Here is a 20,103-nt window from a genome sequence, read left to right on the forward strand (position 1 = left end):
GGCCGGGAAGGAATGCAAAGCATTCGCCGGCTCGCTGCTCCCAGCGGCATGGCGGGGCGGGGCGGCTTTGGGGCTGCAAAGTGATGCTCTGACAGCTCCTTCCACTCGGTACTGAGGCCTTTCCTGCCTGCTGCAGACCTGGGGACTCTGGGGCAGTAACTCCTGGTGCTCAGGAGATGCCCCCTCCTCAGACTGTCCAGCCACCCCAGAAGCAGCAGCGCCCAGCGGCTCCAGAGGGAGCAGCGCCCAAGCCCTCCTCTGCCCTAAGGACAAGAGGGCCGGTAGAGGAGGACTGAAAGGGAACCCCTTGTCCCTCAAAGGGCAGAGAATTTAACGCAAGCGAGGCAGCTTTCCCCGCCTAACCCGGACCCAACCCAGGGTCACATGGACACAGGAGTCAGCTCCACTGGCCAGCATGTGACTCCAGGAGCCGGCCCGCGGGGCGAGGTCACGAGAGAGCCGTGGAGTCGCCTAATGCCCGGGCTGCAGTCAGAGCGCCCACCCATTAGCCTTGCGTGCTGGGAGCCAAGCAGCCACTGGAGCTCTGTGGGCGCTTTGCTTAATTGCCCGCTCGGAGAAACCTGCTGGAAAGCAAACCACCTTCCTGCAGGGCGCCCTGGAGCGCGGACCGCCAGCAGCAGGGTGACTCCTCTCCGCGCGCAACATCGGCCCATCTGTTATCCTGCCTCCTACGGCACGCTTGGGCACGCTCCTCTCCGGGGCTGGCTCTGTCTGAGATGGACTCTAGTGTTTGGATGCAGGGTTCTGGTTCGGTCCCAGCGCCAGGCTGAACAGAAGGGTTCCTGCCCTATGCCCAGCAGACAGGCAGTCACTGCCTGGATTCCCTGGACGGCACGCCCCTTCACCGGGGCGAAAGGGCGTGAAGGAATGCCAGATATGTCCGGCTGGACGGCCCAGAGCCTGGCTAGCAGCACTGTCCCTGGGCCATGCAATGCGAACAGCTGACGAGCCCGAGAACCCTGCAGCCCAAAGCAGCGCCCCCTAGAGGCAGAGCCGCAGATCCTGCATTCAACCAGCACAAGGGTTTGAGCTGTATTTGGTGAATATTCTGCTCTGAAGTCTGGCCCCCACTCCCAGGGAGAGTCATTCTCCCCTAGGTCTGAGCCTAAGGAGCCTATAGAGAGAGGCAGCCCTGGGAGGAATTCCCAGAGGATGCTTGGCAGAACAGTCCACATACGTCTGAGTCCCAAGTCAGCCTGGCCACTTCCCTCCCGTACCCAGGCAAGGTGCATCTCTCCCAAGAGAGGGTTCCCTGCCTGCCTTCGGGAGCTGCTGGCTGGCTGGAGGCTTGAGAGATCCCATGGCGCTTTCCAAAGTCAGCAGACGGAAACCCTCCTTTTGCACCCCTTTCCCGAAGCAGCAGCTCCCAGCGCCCCGGGCAGCGCACAAGGGCCGAGCTGCATTTGCCCACGCGGCTGGTGTCTAACCCGGCAAAGTGCCCTGCGAGAGCCGTAGCACGGGAAGCGCTAGGCACTCGGGAGACAAGCTCTAATCCCATGTTCCCAACTCCCAACAGCGTCCCGTCGCGTTTCCAATGGGCCCCCAAGAGCAGCCCCCGCTTTCTCCCTCTTGCTCGTCCGCCACCTCCGCCCACCCGCCTGTCACATTCCCTTGGCTTCCTCTCTCTTCTGTGGAACCCCGGGAAAAAGGGGCGAAGTGCACCCAGCCCGGGGGGGGAAGGGAGCTTGTGCCAGAGCGGCAGCTCCCTTTCGTGGCCGATTTCTCTTCATTAGTGCAATCACATCAACACTGACAGCGGCATATTTATTATGGTCCCAGCCCTGACTGTTTTCCACCCAGCAACGCACAACTTGATAATGAGCTTAGAGGGCAGCTCTGCTAATGAGGGGTGCACCCAGCCCGTTCCGATAGCTCCATGCTCTGAGTGGGGAGCTGGTATCTTGCTGGCCAGCGGGCTGCCCTCCGAGGGTGCATGCATGGCGCGGCGGGAGAACAAAGGTGTCGATTGTTTCACAAGCCCGATCGGCTGAAAGAGGATTTCACTTCTGCATAGTTCGGGCTCCAGGTCTGGCGTACACGGCAGAACCCGCCACATGTGAGGCCTGCCCTCTGGAGTCCAAGATCGATTCAAACGGAACGGCCCTGAGCTGCCGAGAAACTTTAAAGGCAGCCCAACCACCACTGTTTCCGTAGGCCCTACGGCAGGCCCTGTTCTGCTCCCACAGGGTCAACCAGAGAGCAAGCACAAGTCCCCCCATCCCCAGCACAGCTGCCAGCAGCACTCCTGGGGATTTCCCACCCAGCGCTTCACTAAATAAATACAGGAGAAGAAATCCACGCGGGTTCCTTGCTTCCTGCAGGCTCTTACTCCAGGCGAGTGTCTTTGGCCCCCGCTCGATGGGCAAACTCCAAAACAGTGGGGCTGCGTGACCCGCTTTTGATTTAAAAATATGGGGAAGCCGAGAGCTTTCATCAACTCCAGGTGGGCGACCCCAAGACTCCTGGCTACCACGCTCGATTCCCAAGTGCATCTTCTTCCTACACGCCAGGACGCAGCTGCCCCTTGGCTCCTTTGTTTTGAAACATCCCTGGGTGTGCAGCAGGAAAAAACACCATCGCCCTCCTTGGTGGGATCAGGGCCGTGCTGGCCCCCCTGGAAATGGGCTGAGGAGGAGACACGGACATTTAGGGGAAGAGTTACTCGCTCTTAAAGCAATGGCTCAGAATGGGCTACACAGGGCCCTGCAACTTACAAGGCTAAGTGCAGCACTGACAGCTGACCTGGCTGTATTTTGAGGGCCGCTCACACAAAAGCTCGCTGCATTCAGAGCGTGAACAACAGAGGGTCACTCTGGCAACTTGCAAAGAGCCCAAGGGTCCAGGCCTAGCTGGCGCTGAGCAGAGCCAGCCCGCAGCACCATCCTTCTCAGTGCCAAGCGGCCTCTACAAATCCCACCGTGCAACGCAGCCTGGCCTCTGGGCTCGAGAGAGGGCGCTGCACGCTGGGACTCGCGGGCTCTGGGGGCTGCACCTCCACGCCAGGAGAGCGTTTCAGGGCGAGGTCAGCCAGCAGCTGTTTTAAGCAGTGGGCGCGGTAGGAACGAGCCCTCCAGCCTGGCGTGAGGTGCAGGAGGCAGACTCCTTCGGCACGTTGCCCGGGGGCGCTGGCTGATGGAGGAAGAAACGGGAGGTATTTCCCCATGACTCCTTAGATACAGGAGTCACCCTCCAGCCCTGCTGCAGCTGGGCCCGCCTCAGCTTCCACGTGGTCACCAGAGGCTGCCTGAGCAGCGGCTGCCGATGGGCTGGGACGCCTCACATAACACGCACCTCCGGCATGCTTGGATCCGCCAGACATTATGTACTGGAGCCCGCAGGCCGCCTCGGCAGCAGGGCGGCAACCGTTGGCAAGGCACCGTGCAGTCTGCGCTGTCACACTCTCGCTCCTCCCCTCCACAAAGATAGAGGGGAGCCGTCAAACCACAGGCATGAGAAACGGCCCAGGGTGTCCGAGCACCAGCGGGGCGGGAGGGAAGCCGGCTATTCCAGCTGGATACTTTCAGGGCCTTAGAAGGGGGCAGAGAGTCTCTTCAAAAAGGCTCTGCCCAGGGGGGGGGTTGATTTTGAATTACCCAGGTTCTTATGTGAAGCCCATCCCCATGGCATCAGGTCACCTCTCACAGGAAGGATGGACGAGCCGGTTTCCGATCCCAGTCTGGGCCACAGCCTCAATTCCATGCACCCACTCCAACCCGGACACAGTTCACAGCACGCACGGAGGTCAGAGCTCAGACAGCCCAACCCCCCTGATTGCTCCAGCTACGAACAGGGGTGCAAAACCAGAGGCAGGACTGAAGCCCCTTAACGACGCTGCCTTTCCTGCTTGCACTTGGCCCACAGACGTCTGGTCTGCCTCAGCCACCAGCTGCGTCTCCTCCCCGGAACTGTAACCTGGCCCTACCATCAGGCCGGCTGCTTGCCAGGAACAAGCCGGAGCACAACCTGTGCAAACGCAGATCCGAGAGCTGAAAGCAGCCGCACGCTGCCCTCGGCCGCCGTTAATTTAGCCCATTTGCTTTCATATGTCGCCAAGTCCAGAGAGCTTTCCCCTGGCGTTCAAAGCAGCCCCGGTGCAGATGAGCGGCTGGGTTTTATTGTGAGCGTTGAAAGGCCTCTTGCCTGTCCTGCTAACCCTCACGGCTGTAACGACAGCCCCGCGCGTCAGGCAAGCTGATCCCATCTCCCATTCAAAGCCAGAGCTTCTGCACTTGATGTTTCCTTGCTAGCCGGCCTCCACTGCTTCCCTTAGCCCACCGCACCAGCCGCGCAGTCAACTGAGAGCCGAACTGCGCACACGCCACCAGCGGCCCAGCCCCAGTCCACCGGAGAACACCCTACAGAGCCGTACAACGTTAGGAGCTTAGTCCCAGGGCTTTGGAGGGCCGAACAGCTCACGAAGAAAGGTGGCTCCTACACACAGAGGTTGTGATCAGACCACTTCATCGTGGGCTGGCTCAGCTTGTCTCTAGCGGTCTGAGCCAGAACTCCTGGGTTCCCCTGCAGCCTCCAACGCCAGCTCTCCCACGCTTCAGGGAAGTGCTGGTGATGGCCACAGAACAGCCCGGGAGAGGGCAGGGGGGGCATTTCCATCCCTCTTGCCCCATGGCTTTTTAGTTTGATAACAACATTAGACTGTTTGCAGCCATGTCTCCTTGTTCACCCAGCCCCTTCCATCCTGAGCAGAGTGCGCAGTGGTTCGTAGCCACACAGCCATCGCCCATCTCGGAGGCAGCTGGCCTTGGCTGGAAGCAGCATGTGTTATAACAGCCACACTGCAGGAACGGGGACCCAGCTGGAGCGTTCAGGGACTTCCAGGGATCGTGCATCCGCTGTACTTGCCTTGCTGGGGTTCAGCCAGGGCTCCAGGGTTCACACCGCTGGCTCCAGACAACGTCCTGCCGAAGGCCTGGATTTCCGTCTCAGCTGAAAGGCAGCACCTCTGACGGCACAGCGCCACCCCCGCTCACTTGGCCTGGGGCATGCTGGGTTTTCCTGGAAGTCCCCCCCGCCCCAGTCCGAGTCCTGACCCTGCTTAGTTTATGAGCTCTGAGAAGAGGAGGGCTGCAGGCCATGCATTTACATTCCAAACCCCCCCCCTATTAAATGACTCGCGAGGTCACGTCAATACTAATCGGGCCGCCGTGGCTGCCTGCTGCTCAGCGGGGACTGACAGGAGCCGCGTGCTGGAGAGGTGCATTAGAGTCTCTATAATCACTGCATCATTTCTCAGATATTTACACAGCGCCAGCCACCACAGGCTCTAGTCTCTCCAGAGTCCTATTCAAGTCCGCCAGCTCTCACCTCCAGCGCCCTCCTCTGACGCCCGCTGAATGGCGCTTCCTGGCGGCTGGATCCCCATCAGTAAGGCAGGGGAGCCGCTTGACCCCACTCCATCGAGGCCCCGCACACCCTCCCCAGCTGCGGTGCTGAGAGAAGAGCCAGTGTCCCTAAGCCTAGGACATTGGTTACCGGATGCCTGGCCACAGGGACACCCACTCCTCCCCAACACTGCCAAGGATGCCCTCGCTCGGGGCTCTCCATGCCCTGCCTTGCGAACGAGCCCGACAGCCCCCACCCCGGGCTGATGCTGAGGGGGACAGTGTCGGTCAGGATTGGGGCGCGCTGGCAGAGGGGAGGGGGCGTTAATTTACAGCTCCCCTTACTCAAGCCGCCACCATCAGCCCCTTCCACCCACAGGGACCGTGTCACACGTTTGCACGCGCTACATACACGCGACAGGGATTCGCTCACTCGGGAACTGCAGCTACGAAGGGCACCTCTCTGGGACCCAAATCGTGATAAGCAATAGTAAGTATGGTGCCCCTTTGCTGTGCAGACATGGGCTTGCTAAGCCTCAGGCCCCTCCATTTTTACAGGTGGGGAAACTGAGTCACAGAGGCGGGGCAGTGACTCACTCCCAGGAAACTCTACATCCAGCCAGCCCTGCTCAGCACTCCCTGGCGCCATGCCCAAGGTGCTCCCTTCACCAACATGGTGCCCACTAGGCCTTCATGCCCCTGCAGCCAGTTATCCAGTGTCAGATCCCAAAGCGCTTGCCTGGTCGGCACTCTTGCTGTGACCAGTGGGCACTCTGCCCTGTTGGTTTATGGCCTATGCACTTGGCTTTGCCAAGACAGGCCATGCCCCTCCTGTGACCCTGGGCTGCTACGTAGAGCGGTGGAACGTCAGATGAGGATTACGCTTCTCTTGTTACAGCTGGGGGGCTGAGACCAAAAGAACCAGAGAGAGACACCAGCCCGGAGCGGCTCTACAAGGTTACAGACAGTGGCCCCGTGTTCCCAGCCACCCGAACGACCCCCCGGCTCTGCTCGAAACCGAGCTCCCCCCCAGAGTCATTAACAGGCTGCGTTGCAGCCAATAATATTCCCTCCCCTTACGATTATCGTATCATCAAAATTTCATGGCCATTGCAGGCCACTAATGGCTTTCTAAGCAGCATCAAATTTTAATCGTCCTGTCTCCTCCCTCACCCCCTCTTCCCCGAAAGCCACTTTTCCTCCCTGTGCCGCTCCGCACCAGGCCAGCGGCTCGCGCGCCCGCCCACCTTAAATCAGAGACAGCGCTGCGAGGAGGGGGCCAATCCGTCCGGGCGGGGGCCGCGATCCGGCTGGGCAGCAGGGCCACTGGCGCAGAGCCGCCTCTGGCTGTCGTGGAGACTGGATTGGCGAACGATGCCGCCGGCTGGGCCTCTCCTGGGCACGCTGGGCCTGCCAGCTCGGTACAGTACAACCCTCCCCATGGCACTGAGGGGCCCAGACGGGCATCCCCTGGCAAAGACCCACAGGGGTCTGTGCGTGGGGGGAGAGGGGGAGACAGAGAGAAGCATCAGGGGCACAAGAGGGCTTAGCCTACGGGAAATTGTACTAAGTAGCAGCAAAAAAAAATCGATACGACGCGGGAGGGTGAGATCTCAGCCTAGCGGGAAGCGAAGCGGAGGAAGGCTGCAAGCAGCAACCCCATCCCTGCCCTGGGGGACGGAGGAGCCCGGCACTGATCGGGGGTAAGGGGCAGCGCCAGAGTCACGGGGGTGGGGGACACCCAGTCTTGCCAGCAGTTCTGCTGCACCAGCGAGGCGGATAATCGGCCCTTACGCCAGCTGTCCAAGGGCCCCATCGACCAACCCAGCGTGGCAGGGGCAGAGGAGGACGCTGCCTCGTGCGGCAAGCCATGCAAACCGGTGAGCGCAGCCCGGCTGCTGAAACCTCAAGCACCGAGACGGGGCAGAGCACATGGCAAGGGGAGGCGCTCAGCCTATGGCAGCCAGGGCCAGGCAGGTACCTAGGCAGCGAGGCCTGCTGGGGAGAACCCCCCAGTCACCTCCTCCTCACGTGTATCCTCCCCCCCCGCAACCCAGCACAAGGGGCTGGGCCTAGTGCGGCTCTAGAGCCGGGAACAGCGCCTCCCCATGGGCGCAGGAAGGACTGCAGGCCAGCAGGGAACGCCGCTTCTAGGCCAGCATCCCCCACCTAGACAGTCTCCATCTCACGAGCAAACTGGCTGCCTCGCAAACCCGCCGCTCAGCCCGGGACTGTCAGCTGCCTCTGCTCAGGCGAGCCCAGGCACGGACCAGCAGGCAGCCCGGCAGGTCCGGACGAGGCTCGCTGGCAAAGCCACGGACAGGGCCAGCTAGCCCAGCTCCAACTCACGGCACGCCCAACCCCAGCTGCAAATTCGCAGCGCCGTTTAAGGGCAGCATGGGACTAACCTGCCGGCCGGTGCTGATCTTACACAGAGGGACCTGCCTGCTGGGGGAAGGGGCCTCTCTCCCACCTCCAGTTCAACCCCAGTCAAACAAGCGGACCCGGAGGGCAAGACATGGCAGTAGCCCGGAACCCTGCGTGGAGCCGGACGGCTAGGCGGGGGCCGGAGAGGGGGTAGACCAGCAAACATGGGTGTGCAGAGCTGTGGGGCGGCCCAAAGCCCATGAATGCCAGAAGGTGCCTCAGATCCCGACTAATAAGCCCCTTTAGCCGGGGAGCTAGTCTGGTCTGCCCCCCCGCCCCCTCACCACCAATCCTGTCTGGAGCCCTAAGTCCTCCAATCCCTTGCAGGCCTGACCGCAGCAGTTTAAATCCCAAGAGTATCTTTGCCCTTGGAAGGGGTACTGCTGCTCCCTCCCCCCAGGACCGGGTGGGAGACAAGTCCCCATGCAGGGTTTGTCCTTAGATCAGCAGGAGGGGGGTCTGGCAGGGCTCCCTGCTGGATGGAATCAGATGAAAGGTTGAAATTTGCAAACCAATTCCCCCCTCTCTTTGCCCTCCCCCCCGCCAAATATTTTTTAGTGACATTTTGAAACATTTGACATCCTGCCACGGACTCCACCACGTCAATCAGCCACAGGCTCTGTTGACCCGCCCGGCTGCCCGGCCCCGGCTGTTTCCAACAAGGCCTTTTGAGTCCTGGACAAAACAAACTCTTGGGCCAGGAAAGGCTTGACAAACCAAGGATCGGACGTCCCCAGGGTGAAAGCGTCCCCTAGACGGGGAGACTAGGGGGCTCCATTTGTTGCAAAGCATCAGCGTGCCTGGAGCTGTACAAACACAACAAGACCGAGGCCTCGCCCCAGGGACCTTGTCATCACAGCTTCAATCCTGCAATGAAGCCTGGCACTCAACAGGGCTCCGATCACGGGGTCAGGGCCTAAGTCCAACTCGGAGCTGCCACAGGAGGCAGAGCAGATGGGGACGGGAATGGGGTGCGGAGGCATTCCGTCCAGCACCCCACTTCTTCATGACTGATTAGCCAGTGCCGAGCACCGCATTCTGCTGAGTAATTAGCGAGAGGCCCTAATCAATAAGTTATTTTTTGCCGCGGGTAATTAATAATTACATGGCACAACCAGGCTATAATTAAACTTTCATTCCCTCTTCCCCAGGTGTCAGGGTGTCTTTTGTTTTAGTGATGGCCGGTGAGAAACTCTTCACTCCTCTTTCCCAGGAGCTGGGACGGCAGAATCGGCTGCCGGTGCCGGGAAGCACCTCTGGGGCAGGAGCGATCCCTCTTTCAGCATTTGAGCGGTTTCACTTTTTCATTCTTTTCCTCCCTTGCTCTCGCTCTATCGATCCGTCTTTCTTCAGCCGGCTGAATCGACAGAGTGCACACAAAAGCGCGTTGCTCGCCTCGGCTCAATAGGAAGGTGCGGAGGCCACCCCCCCCTCCACGCTTCCCACACTTGGGTCTGGGGGAGCTTGTGGGAGCACTAGGGGGCTGAAAGTCCCTGATACAGGTGGCAATTGACACACACACACACCCCGCAGCCCCAGAGCACAGGGTGTAGGCACACAAACAGCCACTCGCTACGCTGCTCGGTTATTTTCTTCCATTGTCAAACGTTATTGAACAGAATTTGGTGCCCAGACACAGCCCCGAAGAACAAAGGCCCCGGGTTCCTGTGAGAACGGGTACGGGCTCCCCCACACGCCACTCATGATCCAGAGGGAGGTGCTTCCTCGCAGGGAGAGGAGTTCTGTCTCCCTGGCTCATGTGTTCTTCGGCTTCTCTGCCCATCAGGGGCCCGGCTGCTGTCAGCTACTCACCGGGACAACCCAGCTTGCCATGTAACAGCGAAACAGCCATCAGCTGGGAACACCACGCAGCTGGGCTGGATTGGACCACGGCTCCACTTCACTCCATCCCCGGGGCCCACACAGCTCACATGGGCAGCACCAAGACTGGGAGCCCCAGGAGACTGCCTAAAGACGCGCCGCTCAGCCCTGGGGGGTCATAGTCAGGCGAGATCCAGCCAGGCATTCCCCAGAAGGGCTCCAGTGGGCATACGAGAAGAGCCTGAAGGACACGGCACTTTGCCACCAGAAACGAGCCGAAGCCGGAAGCCCAGCTCCAAACCCCTTCCGCTGTGTGTTGGGCGGAGGAGGGGAGAGGGCCGCTGCTCAGAGGGGAGCGTCCGGCATGGTTCTGGGCCCGAGTCGGTGGGGAAGAGCAGTTTCCAGTTCGGATGCGGCTGGCATCACACGGGGCTTGGCCCAGCCGCGAACTGAAGAGACAGACTGTGACCTTGGGAGGTTTCTCCCACTTGGAACCAAACTCTCATGACAGCTTGCAGGGTTTTAGTGGCTTCATGCTCCAACCTCAACCTGGATCCTACACTGCCTCTCTTAGCCTGCAGCGTGCCCATGTTGGCTCCAGCAGGACTCCTCCCAGCAGCCCCCACTGGAAATCTGTACATACCTTGGAGCTGCAGGCGCAGTCTCTGGGGCCCAAAGCCCCCTTGGGGGTCTGCTCCAGCAGGCTTCCCTCTCCCCTTCTTCCAGCTACACTCCCAGTGCATTGCCCTGGGCTTCTTTACCGGCCTCTGGGGCGAGTAAGGTGGCTTTCACCCCTGGCAGCGCTCCACTGCTCTACGGATGCCGTGAGGTTACCCTGTGCTCACAGCGCCAAGGAGATGGCAAGGAACAAGTCTCTGCATCGGGATACCGCTACGCCCAGATCCCTGTGCAAGCCCCAACTAACCCAGCTCCAACCACCTGCTAGTAAAAATCCAACCCGGTCGCAAAGGGCCAGTGCCCCGAGAGAGCCCCGCGCAGAAAGGCCGATGCTGTAGACAGCCAGCTTTCCCCCACACGGCCAGGCTCTCCTCTGTCACAGCTCAATGACCCAGCAGCTGCCCTGGTGAAGCGGAGGTATTTTGGACGGTTACTGAAGTATTTTAAAAATAAGGACTGTCTAAGCCTCACAGCCAAATTCTCTCCCATCCCTCCCGCAATTGTTCTATTTACCGAAGCTTACATGTATTTATACCAACGCGTCCCCGGAATTAAATATGAAAAGTTCAATTCATTAAACAATAGGTTTGGAGGGGAAAGGGGAAAACCAAACAAACAAGCAAACCCCCATCACCACTTTTGACCCAGACCCGTTTAAACAAGGCAAAACTATGCACCTAAACCAAACGTCACGCTCTGTACAGAGAGCCCCCCAGAGCCCTTAAAATAAACAGGAGGCAAGTCCATAATGCCAGGAAATAGTTCCAAAGGCAAAGAACAAACGCAGCTGTAGGGAACCTGGAAGACAGAGATTCAAAGACAAGGAGATGAGAAACTCAGAGAGAGAGTGAATCAATCAAAGAGACCTTCACAGCTTCCGACACAGGGCCTGCCTGTATAATATACTGCCAGTTTATATGTTATGTTCTGAACTTAATTACTGAGAAATTATAGCGCCAGTGCTAAGGAGAGGCAGTGGATGGGGAGTTTGAAGCCAGGGGCAGAGAGGGCTTTGGCTCCATTTGCTGCTGAAAACGATGGCTATAAATTTAGAGGGAGAGTATATTATAGTCCTGGAATACTGCCTGTCTCAGGGAGGGGTTCAGAGGCCTCCTTACCCACCCGCATCCCCTTCTACAGGCTGGATCCAGGGCAAGCGACCTCCCCTTGTCAGAGATTCCCCAAATCTGTCTGATCACACCCAGCACACCCATAACCTGGGGGATGCTAAGTGTGGCTACAGAGCTGTTCAGAGTCAAGCAGTAATACAAGATCTCAGGCAAATCTGTTACATGGATCAAGATGCTTTAACACACGTGTGCATCCCATGTACCTTCCATGGATGTACAACTGCGTACATCAGACACCCTCCTCCTTTCTATCCCTCCCTCCTGCCTATCTAGCTCACAGTTGCTGGCGCAAGGGGTTCTCCTGGGCAGCTCCCACCGCCTGGACCAGCCATCCCATAGCACACTCTGCCTATAGATTCTCCCCCTCATTTGAAGCCTGGGCTGAAATCATACGACATCCCCCTTGCACCTGCAGAGAGACAGACTCCCTAACTGTTACTGGGATGCAGGCAGCCACGCAAATCCAGCACGCCTAGGCAGGAGATGAACCCCAGAGTTAGCAGCTTAACCCCTGGATTCTTTGCAACCTAACGTGGCTGTTGAGCAAGGAGATTCTGTACTTCCTCAAAGTCCTAATTAATGAAAGGACAAAAGGGCTGTGCTTCCCTCTGCCAGCGAAAGCCCCTTCCCCTTCAGCCCGGCCTTCCCAGCGTCCAGGGGCTGGCATTGCTCCGCGCTCGTGAACTCGCACTGTACCTTGGAGAACCAGGCAACTATTTAGTCAGCCCGTTCAGATAACCGAGGCAGCTGAAAATAGGCTCCACGACACACAAGCATCCTGGAGGCGATTAGCTTATCAGCGGGGCTGGCGCTGCCCCCAGTATTCGCTCACTGAGCATTGCCTCGAATCCCCTTTAAACTGCAGCTCTAATTTACTTCCATTGCTGCCGCTCGACGGGTACAACTCCAGCCTGGGGGGGGTGGACGGCCGGACAGTGTAGGAACACATATCGCAGGCCAGCCTTTTACAACACAAGCGTGCAGCAACCGGTGGCAAGCTCAAGCCCCCAGACTCCGAACGGGGCCTCTCGAAGCAAGGGGTGGAAATGCATTCCAGGGCTGTCACCCCGTCTAATCCCAGTCTGCACAGATGGTTAATCTTAGCAGAAGCCTCAGCGCACGGACACAGGAATTCAAGAGCGGGAAATCGGATGCAACAAAGGCAGTTGCCATCCACCTACCCAGTAAGTTTCTGTAGCATTTTACTGCACAACCCACCTTCCCCATTATAGGTATTTATAGCTCTGCCTTCCCGCGCCCGATGCCTCCCTTCCTGCCCCTATACGGTTTCCGTTAAGATTCAGCCTGCCTGTCTGTGCCTGCTAGGGCTACCTGCGCCGGTGCTTCTCTCTGAACAAGACGCTGCTATCAGGAGCTGCCAGTTCTCACCAGACCTTGGAAGAAAGGAAGAAAGTTGGGTTGTCGCGGTCCCCCCCACCCTTTTCACCCCCTACCTAAAGGAACCGTAATAAGCTTCCAGGGTTCAGTTGGCCACATTCTCCTGTCTCCTGAATATAAATCTCTCCTGGCTGTACGGTTATCTTGGCCGGTCTTGAGATAGGGAGAGAGAGAGAGGAAGGTGCTTGGGAGAGATACACACTATGTAAAGCGGCTCCCAGTCATTTCAAGCAGCTGTTTGGATGGCTAACCAAATATCCCATCCCTTTCCAAAAGAGCTTCTGCAACTTTCCAAGGGGTGAGCTCTGGGGAGGGAGAGAGGCAACCACCTTCCTTAGTGCACGGCAAGGGACTTCTTCAGTTCCACGTCAGACAATCAAATATTCAAAGGTGCCTTTTTCGAGTGGCTTTTTCTCCAAGCATGTAGCCCCCAGGAATGCACAACTTTCCGATTCCAGCCACGACATCAGACCAGGAGTCTGCTTTTCAGGTCATGGTTGGCGTAAGCAGGGCTTCCCAGTATGCACTGGATAAATCAACACTTTTCTACAGCTACATCTCCACATCCCCATACAGTTCGCTGATCTCACACAGTTAACCATTTCATGTGACTGGAACCAGATAGAAGGGTCTGCAGCCTGGGGAAAGGACCAGTGCGCATCTACTCTGCATGGCATGTAAACAGTCAACTAAGGAAGCCAGCCACGCGAGGCAAGCTCTGGAAAAGCGGGCGTGGGGCAGGGTTTCGTGCCCCCCCAAAGCCATCATATGGCCAAGCTTTGCCTTGCTCCTGCTGCTACCGCTATTAACCACACGCCCACCTGTAACCAGCTAGAAACCTTATCTTCAGGCAACAGATTGGAGGACCTAGGGAGATGGAGGTCACAGCTTACAGTACAAAGCCAGTTTGTTTAAACCATTAAAGACCAGCATACATCAGAAACCATTATATAGAGATAGATATACACAGAGTATACACATTAACGTACAACTCCTCTCCAGCAGGCACACTTAACTCCTAAATAACACCAACATTTTGGGGCACAGGAGGAATAAGGAGAGAGAAATCACAGATTTCACGCGTTGCCCGATTCTGCTCTCTTGCTTCCTCTCAGCTATCTGCAGGAGCCCCGAGCACACTCAATTCCACCCGACACAATCAAATTTAAAAAACCCCAACACCTTTGACCAGGCCCAAGAGGACAAACCCAGAGCCGGGCACAACATCCTGTCTGGAAAGGGCTCCTCGGCTCAACCTTACAGATGTTGCACCGGGTTTTCATTTTTTGACGGTTAGTCACAACCTGGCTGGCTAGCTCTGAGCCAGGCAGAAAGATCTGTCTCCCCCACGTCACCCCCACCCGGGGCCTTTATATTCAAGTTGGATTTCAGTTTTTTTTTTTTTTTTAATTTCTCTCTTTTCCAAATCTTTGTGGCTCCAGTCCCAGGACTCTGCAGCCCCCCCCCCATGTCTCCTTTCCCATCCCTCTGAGCTCTTCATCTATACCCACAGTCTCCATCATGCAGACACAACTTTCCATAACCGGTTGCTCCTCCTCTCCATCAGCAAGGCGAGGTCCCCTCCTTCTTCCAGAATCAACGCAGAACATTGTTTAAAACAAGCACCGGGACCAAACGCTGCCCGGACAAGAAACTCAAACGCCTGGGGAAAGGGGCATGGGGAGGGGACATCCCCAGAGATTCAATCAGCACATAAAAGAGACACCTCCACAGAGCGGCTGAGCACAGGGGGGGCTGCGCGTCTCCTGAGCTTTCGGTAGCATCAAAGTCAAGCCCACAATTAAAAATAATGAACCATGCAAAAGCAGGGCTCGGGTTTCCTGAGCGCTCCCAGGCTGCTCCATGCCCCGTGGGGGCTGGTCTGGAAAGGGCCCCCTCTCCTCCCCACCCCCAGGGTCGGGCCCCCTCCGCTTTACCTTGAGCCCCGGCGCCGGGGGTCCCCTGGAGAGCGAGGAGGATGCACAGCAGGGGCTGCCAGCGGCCGCCCCCTGCCATGGTCCGCGGGGGGCGGGAAGGGAACTTTCCCCGACTTTTATAATCCTTTCCCCGGTCCGCGCCGCCGGCTCGGGCTGCTCCTCCCGCCCGTGCAAAGTCTCGCTGGCTGCGGCAGGCAGGCTCCGGGGGCGCCCCGAAAACCAGCCGCCGACCCCCGGGGAAGGGGGCGATCTTAAGGGAAACGGCCCATCCGCGCTGCCCTCGGCCCGCAGCCGGCGCCGCCCAAGCACCGGGCGAGAAAAGGCTCCGCTCCCAGTTCCCGAGGCCGGTGTGGGGGGGGGGGGTCTGGACACGTAGCGCTGCCTTGACTTGTCCGCACGAGGTCCCGCCTCGGCCCGGGGCTCGGCACCGCGGGGATCCCCCGATTGCTCCAACGGGGGTAGCACAAGGTCCCCCCGCGCCCAGCCCCCGCTTCGCAGGGCGCCCCAAGATGGCAAAGCCCCGGGGCGTGGGGAGCCCCCCACCGCTGACACGCGGCAGTTTTATCCACTCGTGGCGAAATCCGCGCTCCGCATCCAGCCAGAAAAGTTTTTTGGGGGGCTGGGATCCGATTGGGGGAGGGGGGCGCTGCCCCTTCTCCCCTCCTTAGCCCGCCAGCGGAGCGATCCCCATGGCCGGTGGCTTCGGGCTTCTCCTCCTGCCACCCGCGCTCCCGGAGCCCCGAAAGGTGCCCGAGGGCGGCGAGGCAAGGTGGGGAGGCAGGCGCGCTCCGGCGCTGCCTGCCGCCGCCTGGGGTGCGCTGCTGCCCGGCTCCCGCCTCTCCGGCTCGCTCGCCCTTCCCCTCGGTTCTCCGGCGGGTGCCGCCGCTCCGTGCGCTGGCAGCGGACTGAGCCGAAGCTCTGGTAGCAGCAGAGCCGCGAGCACTGGGGGCCGGGGGAGACGGAGAGGCGCACAGCGCTACCCGGTGGCCAAGTGTGGAGAGGGCGCGGGGCGTGCGCTTGGAACGAGTCTGGGGCCACCGCCGCTGAGAGCTCAGAGGTCCCTAGGTACTGCCTCCTCAGGGCTTGGGCTTCCCCTTCAGCCCCAGCCGGGCTGCAGGCAGCGCCCAGCTTTCCTGCAAAGCAGGGACGAAACTTGTCCCCCACATGGCGCAGGGTTGATAAAACTGACGTTTAAAAACACGAACCCAGGAACCTATCCTTGCAACAAAGCCCGATGCCAACTCTGTCCACGTATCTATTCAAGGGGCACCATCATAGGACCTAATCACATCAGCCACACCATCAGGGGCTCGTTCACCTGCACATCTACCAATGTGATATATGCCATCATGTGCCAGCAATGCCCCTCTGCCATGTACATTGGCCAAACTGGACAGTCTCTAGGCAAAAGAATAAATGGACACAAATCTGACATCAGGAATCGTAACATTCAAAAACCAGCAGGAGAACACTTCCACCTCCCTGGTCACTCAGTAACAGACTTAAAGGTGGCAATTTTGCAACAGAAAAGCTTCAAAAACAGACTCCAAGGAGAACCTGCTGAGTTTGAATTAATATGCACACTAGATACCATTAAGTTGGGTTTGAATAGAGACTGGGAGTGGCTGGGTCATTACACACATTGAATCTCTTTCCCCATGTTAAGTATCCTCACACTGTCTGAAATGGGCCATCTTGATTATCACTACAAAAGATTTTTTTTTTTTTGCTGCTAATAGCTCATCTTAATTAATTGGCCTCTTACAGTTGGTCTGTTTACTTCTCTGCATGTATATAGATCTTCTTACTATGTTCCATTCTATGCATCCGATGAAGTGGGGTTTAGCCCACGAAAGCCTATGCTCAAATACATGTGTTAGTCTCTAAAGTGCCACGAGTCCTCCTGTTCTTTTGGGGGATACGGCTGCTATGCTACTCTGAAACCTGTCATGGAAAAAGACTGGCAGCGCCTGTAAAGGGGGAGTTTTCTCATTAGCTGGTGCGGCTCGGCCATTGACTAAACCAGGGGAGCCAGCCTGCAGCAGTCCTAGAAACAGCCACACCAACAGGAGGCCGGGATTACGTTTTGAGCCTGCGCTAGTCGGGGATAGCTTCTGTCCCTTCTTTTCCGATCGGGCGTGGAGGGTTGCTGGGTTGTTTTTTTTAAATCCCTCTACTTTAAAAAAACCACAACATTAAAATTCACAGTTAGCCAGTGGAACTCACTGCTTGTGAAAGAAGCCAGCTTAAAAGGATTTAAAAGAAAAGCTTTAGACATATGCGAGTTAATAGCTTCAAAATACTCCAATGACTCAGGTCCCAGTCTGGCAAGGGCTCTGTGGTCCACCCACAGCAGGATTGTGGGACTTTGCCTATAGAAATAAGCTAGTCGCTGAGTTATGTTTGTACAGCTCCATGCACAGTAGATGTGACTGTGACTTCTGAGCGCTACTGTATTAGAAGTAAGTAGTAGTAGTCGTCCATTGCTTACAACGGGGACAATATTGCCACAATTCTCATCTATGACTACACATATGACCCTGAAGTCCGAACCCTGATGCGCAGAGTCGGCTGCAGGGAGGACATGGGAAGTCCCTGGCCATGATGTTTGATGATGCAGCTCTGTGGCACCTTTCACATGCAGCTTGGAGACGATTTTGTTGGTGGGCTAGAACCTCTGATCTTATCAGAGACCGCCAATGAGTCCTGTTCTGAGCCGTTTGCTTGAATTCTTTGGGATTGATGTCAGCCAACTGGAGACTGCTCTTCAAGTTATCTTTGAATGCTTATACAGATGTCCCTTCTTTCTTTTGTCCTGCCTCAGCTCCCCATACAAGATCTGGGATGATTTAGTTGGTGTTGATCCTGCTTTGAGCAGGGGGTTGGACTAGATGATCTCCTGAGGTCCCTTCCAGCCCTGATATTCTATGATCTGTTTTGGGAGGCAATGGTCTTCCATTCTGGTGACATGACTGGTCCATCTGAGTTGTGCTCTCAGTAGCATTTCCTCAATGCTGGTTGTGTTTGCTCTTTCAAGGACCTTAATATTGGTCACTCTGTCCTGCCAGCGAATGTGCATTATCGAGTGGAGGGAGTGCATGTGAAATTGCTCAAGCTGTTTAACATGATGTCTATAAAGAGTCCGTATCTCAGAACCGTACAGGAGAGATGTCAGGACCACTGTGTTGTAGATCTTCAATTTGGTGGAGGGATGAATGTTGTGTTGGTTAAGGACTTCTGCTGGGAGTCGGCCAAAAGTAAAGTAGTAACGAAGTAAACAGGATAAACTCCGAACAGGAATATCAACCCCCATGTTTCATGGGAAAACCAACCACTTAGTGCCCGGGTTTAGGAAGAAATACACACACATCCATACCAGGGCCGGCTCCAGGCACCAGCTAAGGAAGCAGGTGCTTGGGGTGGCCAATACAAAGGGGCGGCACTCCATCCGCTATTGGGGCGGCACGTCCGGGTCTTCGGTGGGAATTTGGCGACGGGTCCCTCAGTCCCTCTCTTCTTCTTTGAGCTGCCGCCGAAGTGCCGTCAAAGAGGAAGACAGGCAGTGAAGGACCCGCCGCCGAAGAATGGAGCGGCGTGATTGAGCTGCCGCCAAAGAGACGCCGATCGGCTTTTTTTTTTCCCCCACTGCTTGGGGCGTCAGAAAACCTGGAGCTGGCCCTGATCCATCTGGACATAACTTTCCAAGACTGAGGTTTCCCCACTTTCCACTGAAGCATGGGGTACAGGACTAGATTCTCTCCTATGCAGACACCGGGTTCTGTAGCCAGAGGATAGTCTCTGGACCTAGGGTAGCGAGGCAGTGCAGAATGCCCTGCAGATGTTGGACTGGGCACTCTTCCACCACAAGTTACTGTCTGTGCGATGCTGCCCTGCCATCACAGGGTGGGGAGGAAAGCAGGCCAAGCCGGTGCACAGCTGTAAAACTCTGGTCAAGCCACAGTTGAGCCTGACCCAGGAACTATGATCCAATGGACTAGAAGGCAGGTGCAACGATGGACTCCAGAATTTATTTGCTGTGTTCGACTCGTTCTCCCACATGCTTCCCCTCTGGCAGCACCGATCACCCATGCACGGAAAAGGGCCGTAGCACTCTCGTCCAAGAGCGCATGAGCGACCGGAGCAAAGACTGTCGGGAGATGAGCCGGGGTCTCACACCCCAGACCACAGGAACGGAATTCCTGCCCTGAATGCGAGCAGGCACCGGAGATGTTCCCTGTCTGAGAATGGGGCATAGATAATAGGTTAGATTAATCTGTCGCAGTTCTCCAAGCAGACTTAAGAGCAACGGCATCTCGCTGAAGGTCTGGTGGAGGGATGGGTGCCAGCACGTACAGACAGGCGGTCGGGGTGTAGTTCAAAAAGCCACTAATAATACAAGCGAGTCTCCTGCCAGGAGTGAGAAGCGAAGCTACATTAGACAAAATGGGAGCTCAGCTGCTTGAGGGATCTCTGCATCGGTCTGGTCTGGCAATTGTTATGGTATTAAGGAAGGAGGATAGTCTAGTGGTTGGGGTTACTCCTATGGGAGACCCGTGATCAGTTCCCTGCTCCGCCACGGACTTCCTGCGTGACCTCAGGTGAGCCACTTAGTCTCTCTGTGCAATGGAGGTAACGGCCCGGCCCTATCATCCTCGGAGACCCCTGGAGCCTAATCAGAGAGGCTGGAACGATGTAGTCATCACACGGAGTGACAGAAAATCCCAGGCCTACAGACAGTGGGGGCACTAAAGCTAGGGATTCAGCAGCCGACCATTCCCTTCTGAAACAATCAGCCAGGATCAAGTGACCCTCACCCCCGCCCGGTTTGGTTTCAATTCTATGTCTGGGTTTGGTGCTGGTGACTAAAGCAATGGGGCTACGCAGACCCAGACGTGTCCGTGCTGCCCATGACTCCTGCTGATAACAAAGTGACGCCTCCTGTGTGTCATAGAAATGGGCGCAAGCCTCGCCCCCTGCCCCACAGCTTTACTGCTGCAGCACAGGCCTCTACCACCTGAGCTAGAAGAGTAACTCCATTAGCCACTAGCAGTAGTAGACTGTTATCCTCTAGTAGACCAGCCACTAGAGGGGGACATAACCTGCTAAGCTTGCTACACAAGCTGTCCTAGGTCATTCTGCATAAGCCTTTCCAGGATCAAGGCCTTGTTCCGGAAAGAATAGGAACCCCTGTCCCCAGGACTCTAATTCTCTCTCAATGCAAGTATTGGGCTCACCCCAGAACTCTGGAACCGCACCTGCCCAGCATCCTCACCTTCCAGGCCAGGCGTTGGGGCCATTTTATGTTTAATTAACCTTGGAACGGTCATGTTTTGGACACGCAAACCAGCTCTG

At 57.1% G+C, this 20,103-nt stretch overlaps 1 protein-coding gene across 1 annotated transcript in view; it reads right to left on the reverse strand.

Annotated features, from left to right (window-relative positions):
- SDK2 (sidekick cell adhesion molecule 2) overlaps positions 1–15,591 on the reverse strand; it is a gene marked incomplete in the record, with an annotated part of 161,505 nt that extends 145,914 nt beyond the window's left edge. Inside the window, 1 exon segment of the mRNA XM_034789869.1 lies at positions 14,752–15,591. Within this exon segment, the coding sequence (XP_034645760.1) occupies positions 14,752–14,830 (79 nt within the window).
- Between the last annotated feature and the right edge of the window lie 4,512 nt (positions 15,592–20,103).

This window comes from Trachemys scripta, chromosome 14, assembly GCF_013100865.1.
Source record: "Trachemys scripta elegans isolate TJP31775 chromosome 14, CAS_Tse_1.0, whole genome shotgun sequence".
In the NCBI taxonomy this organism is placed as follows: Eukaryota; Metazoa; Chordata; order Testudines; family Emydidae; genus Trachemys; species Trachemys scripta.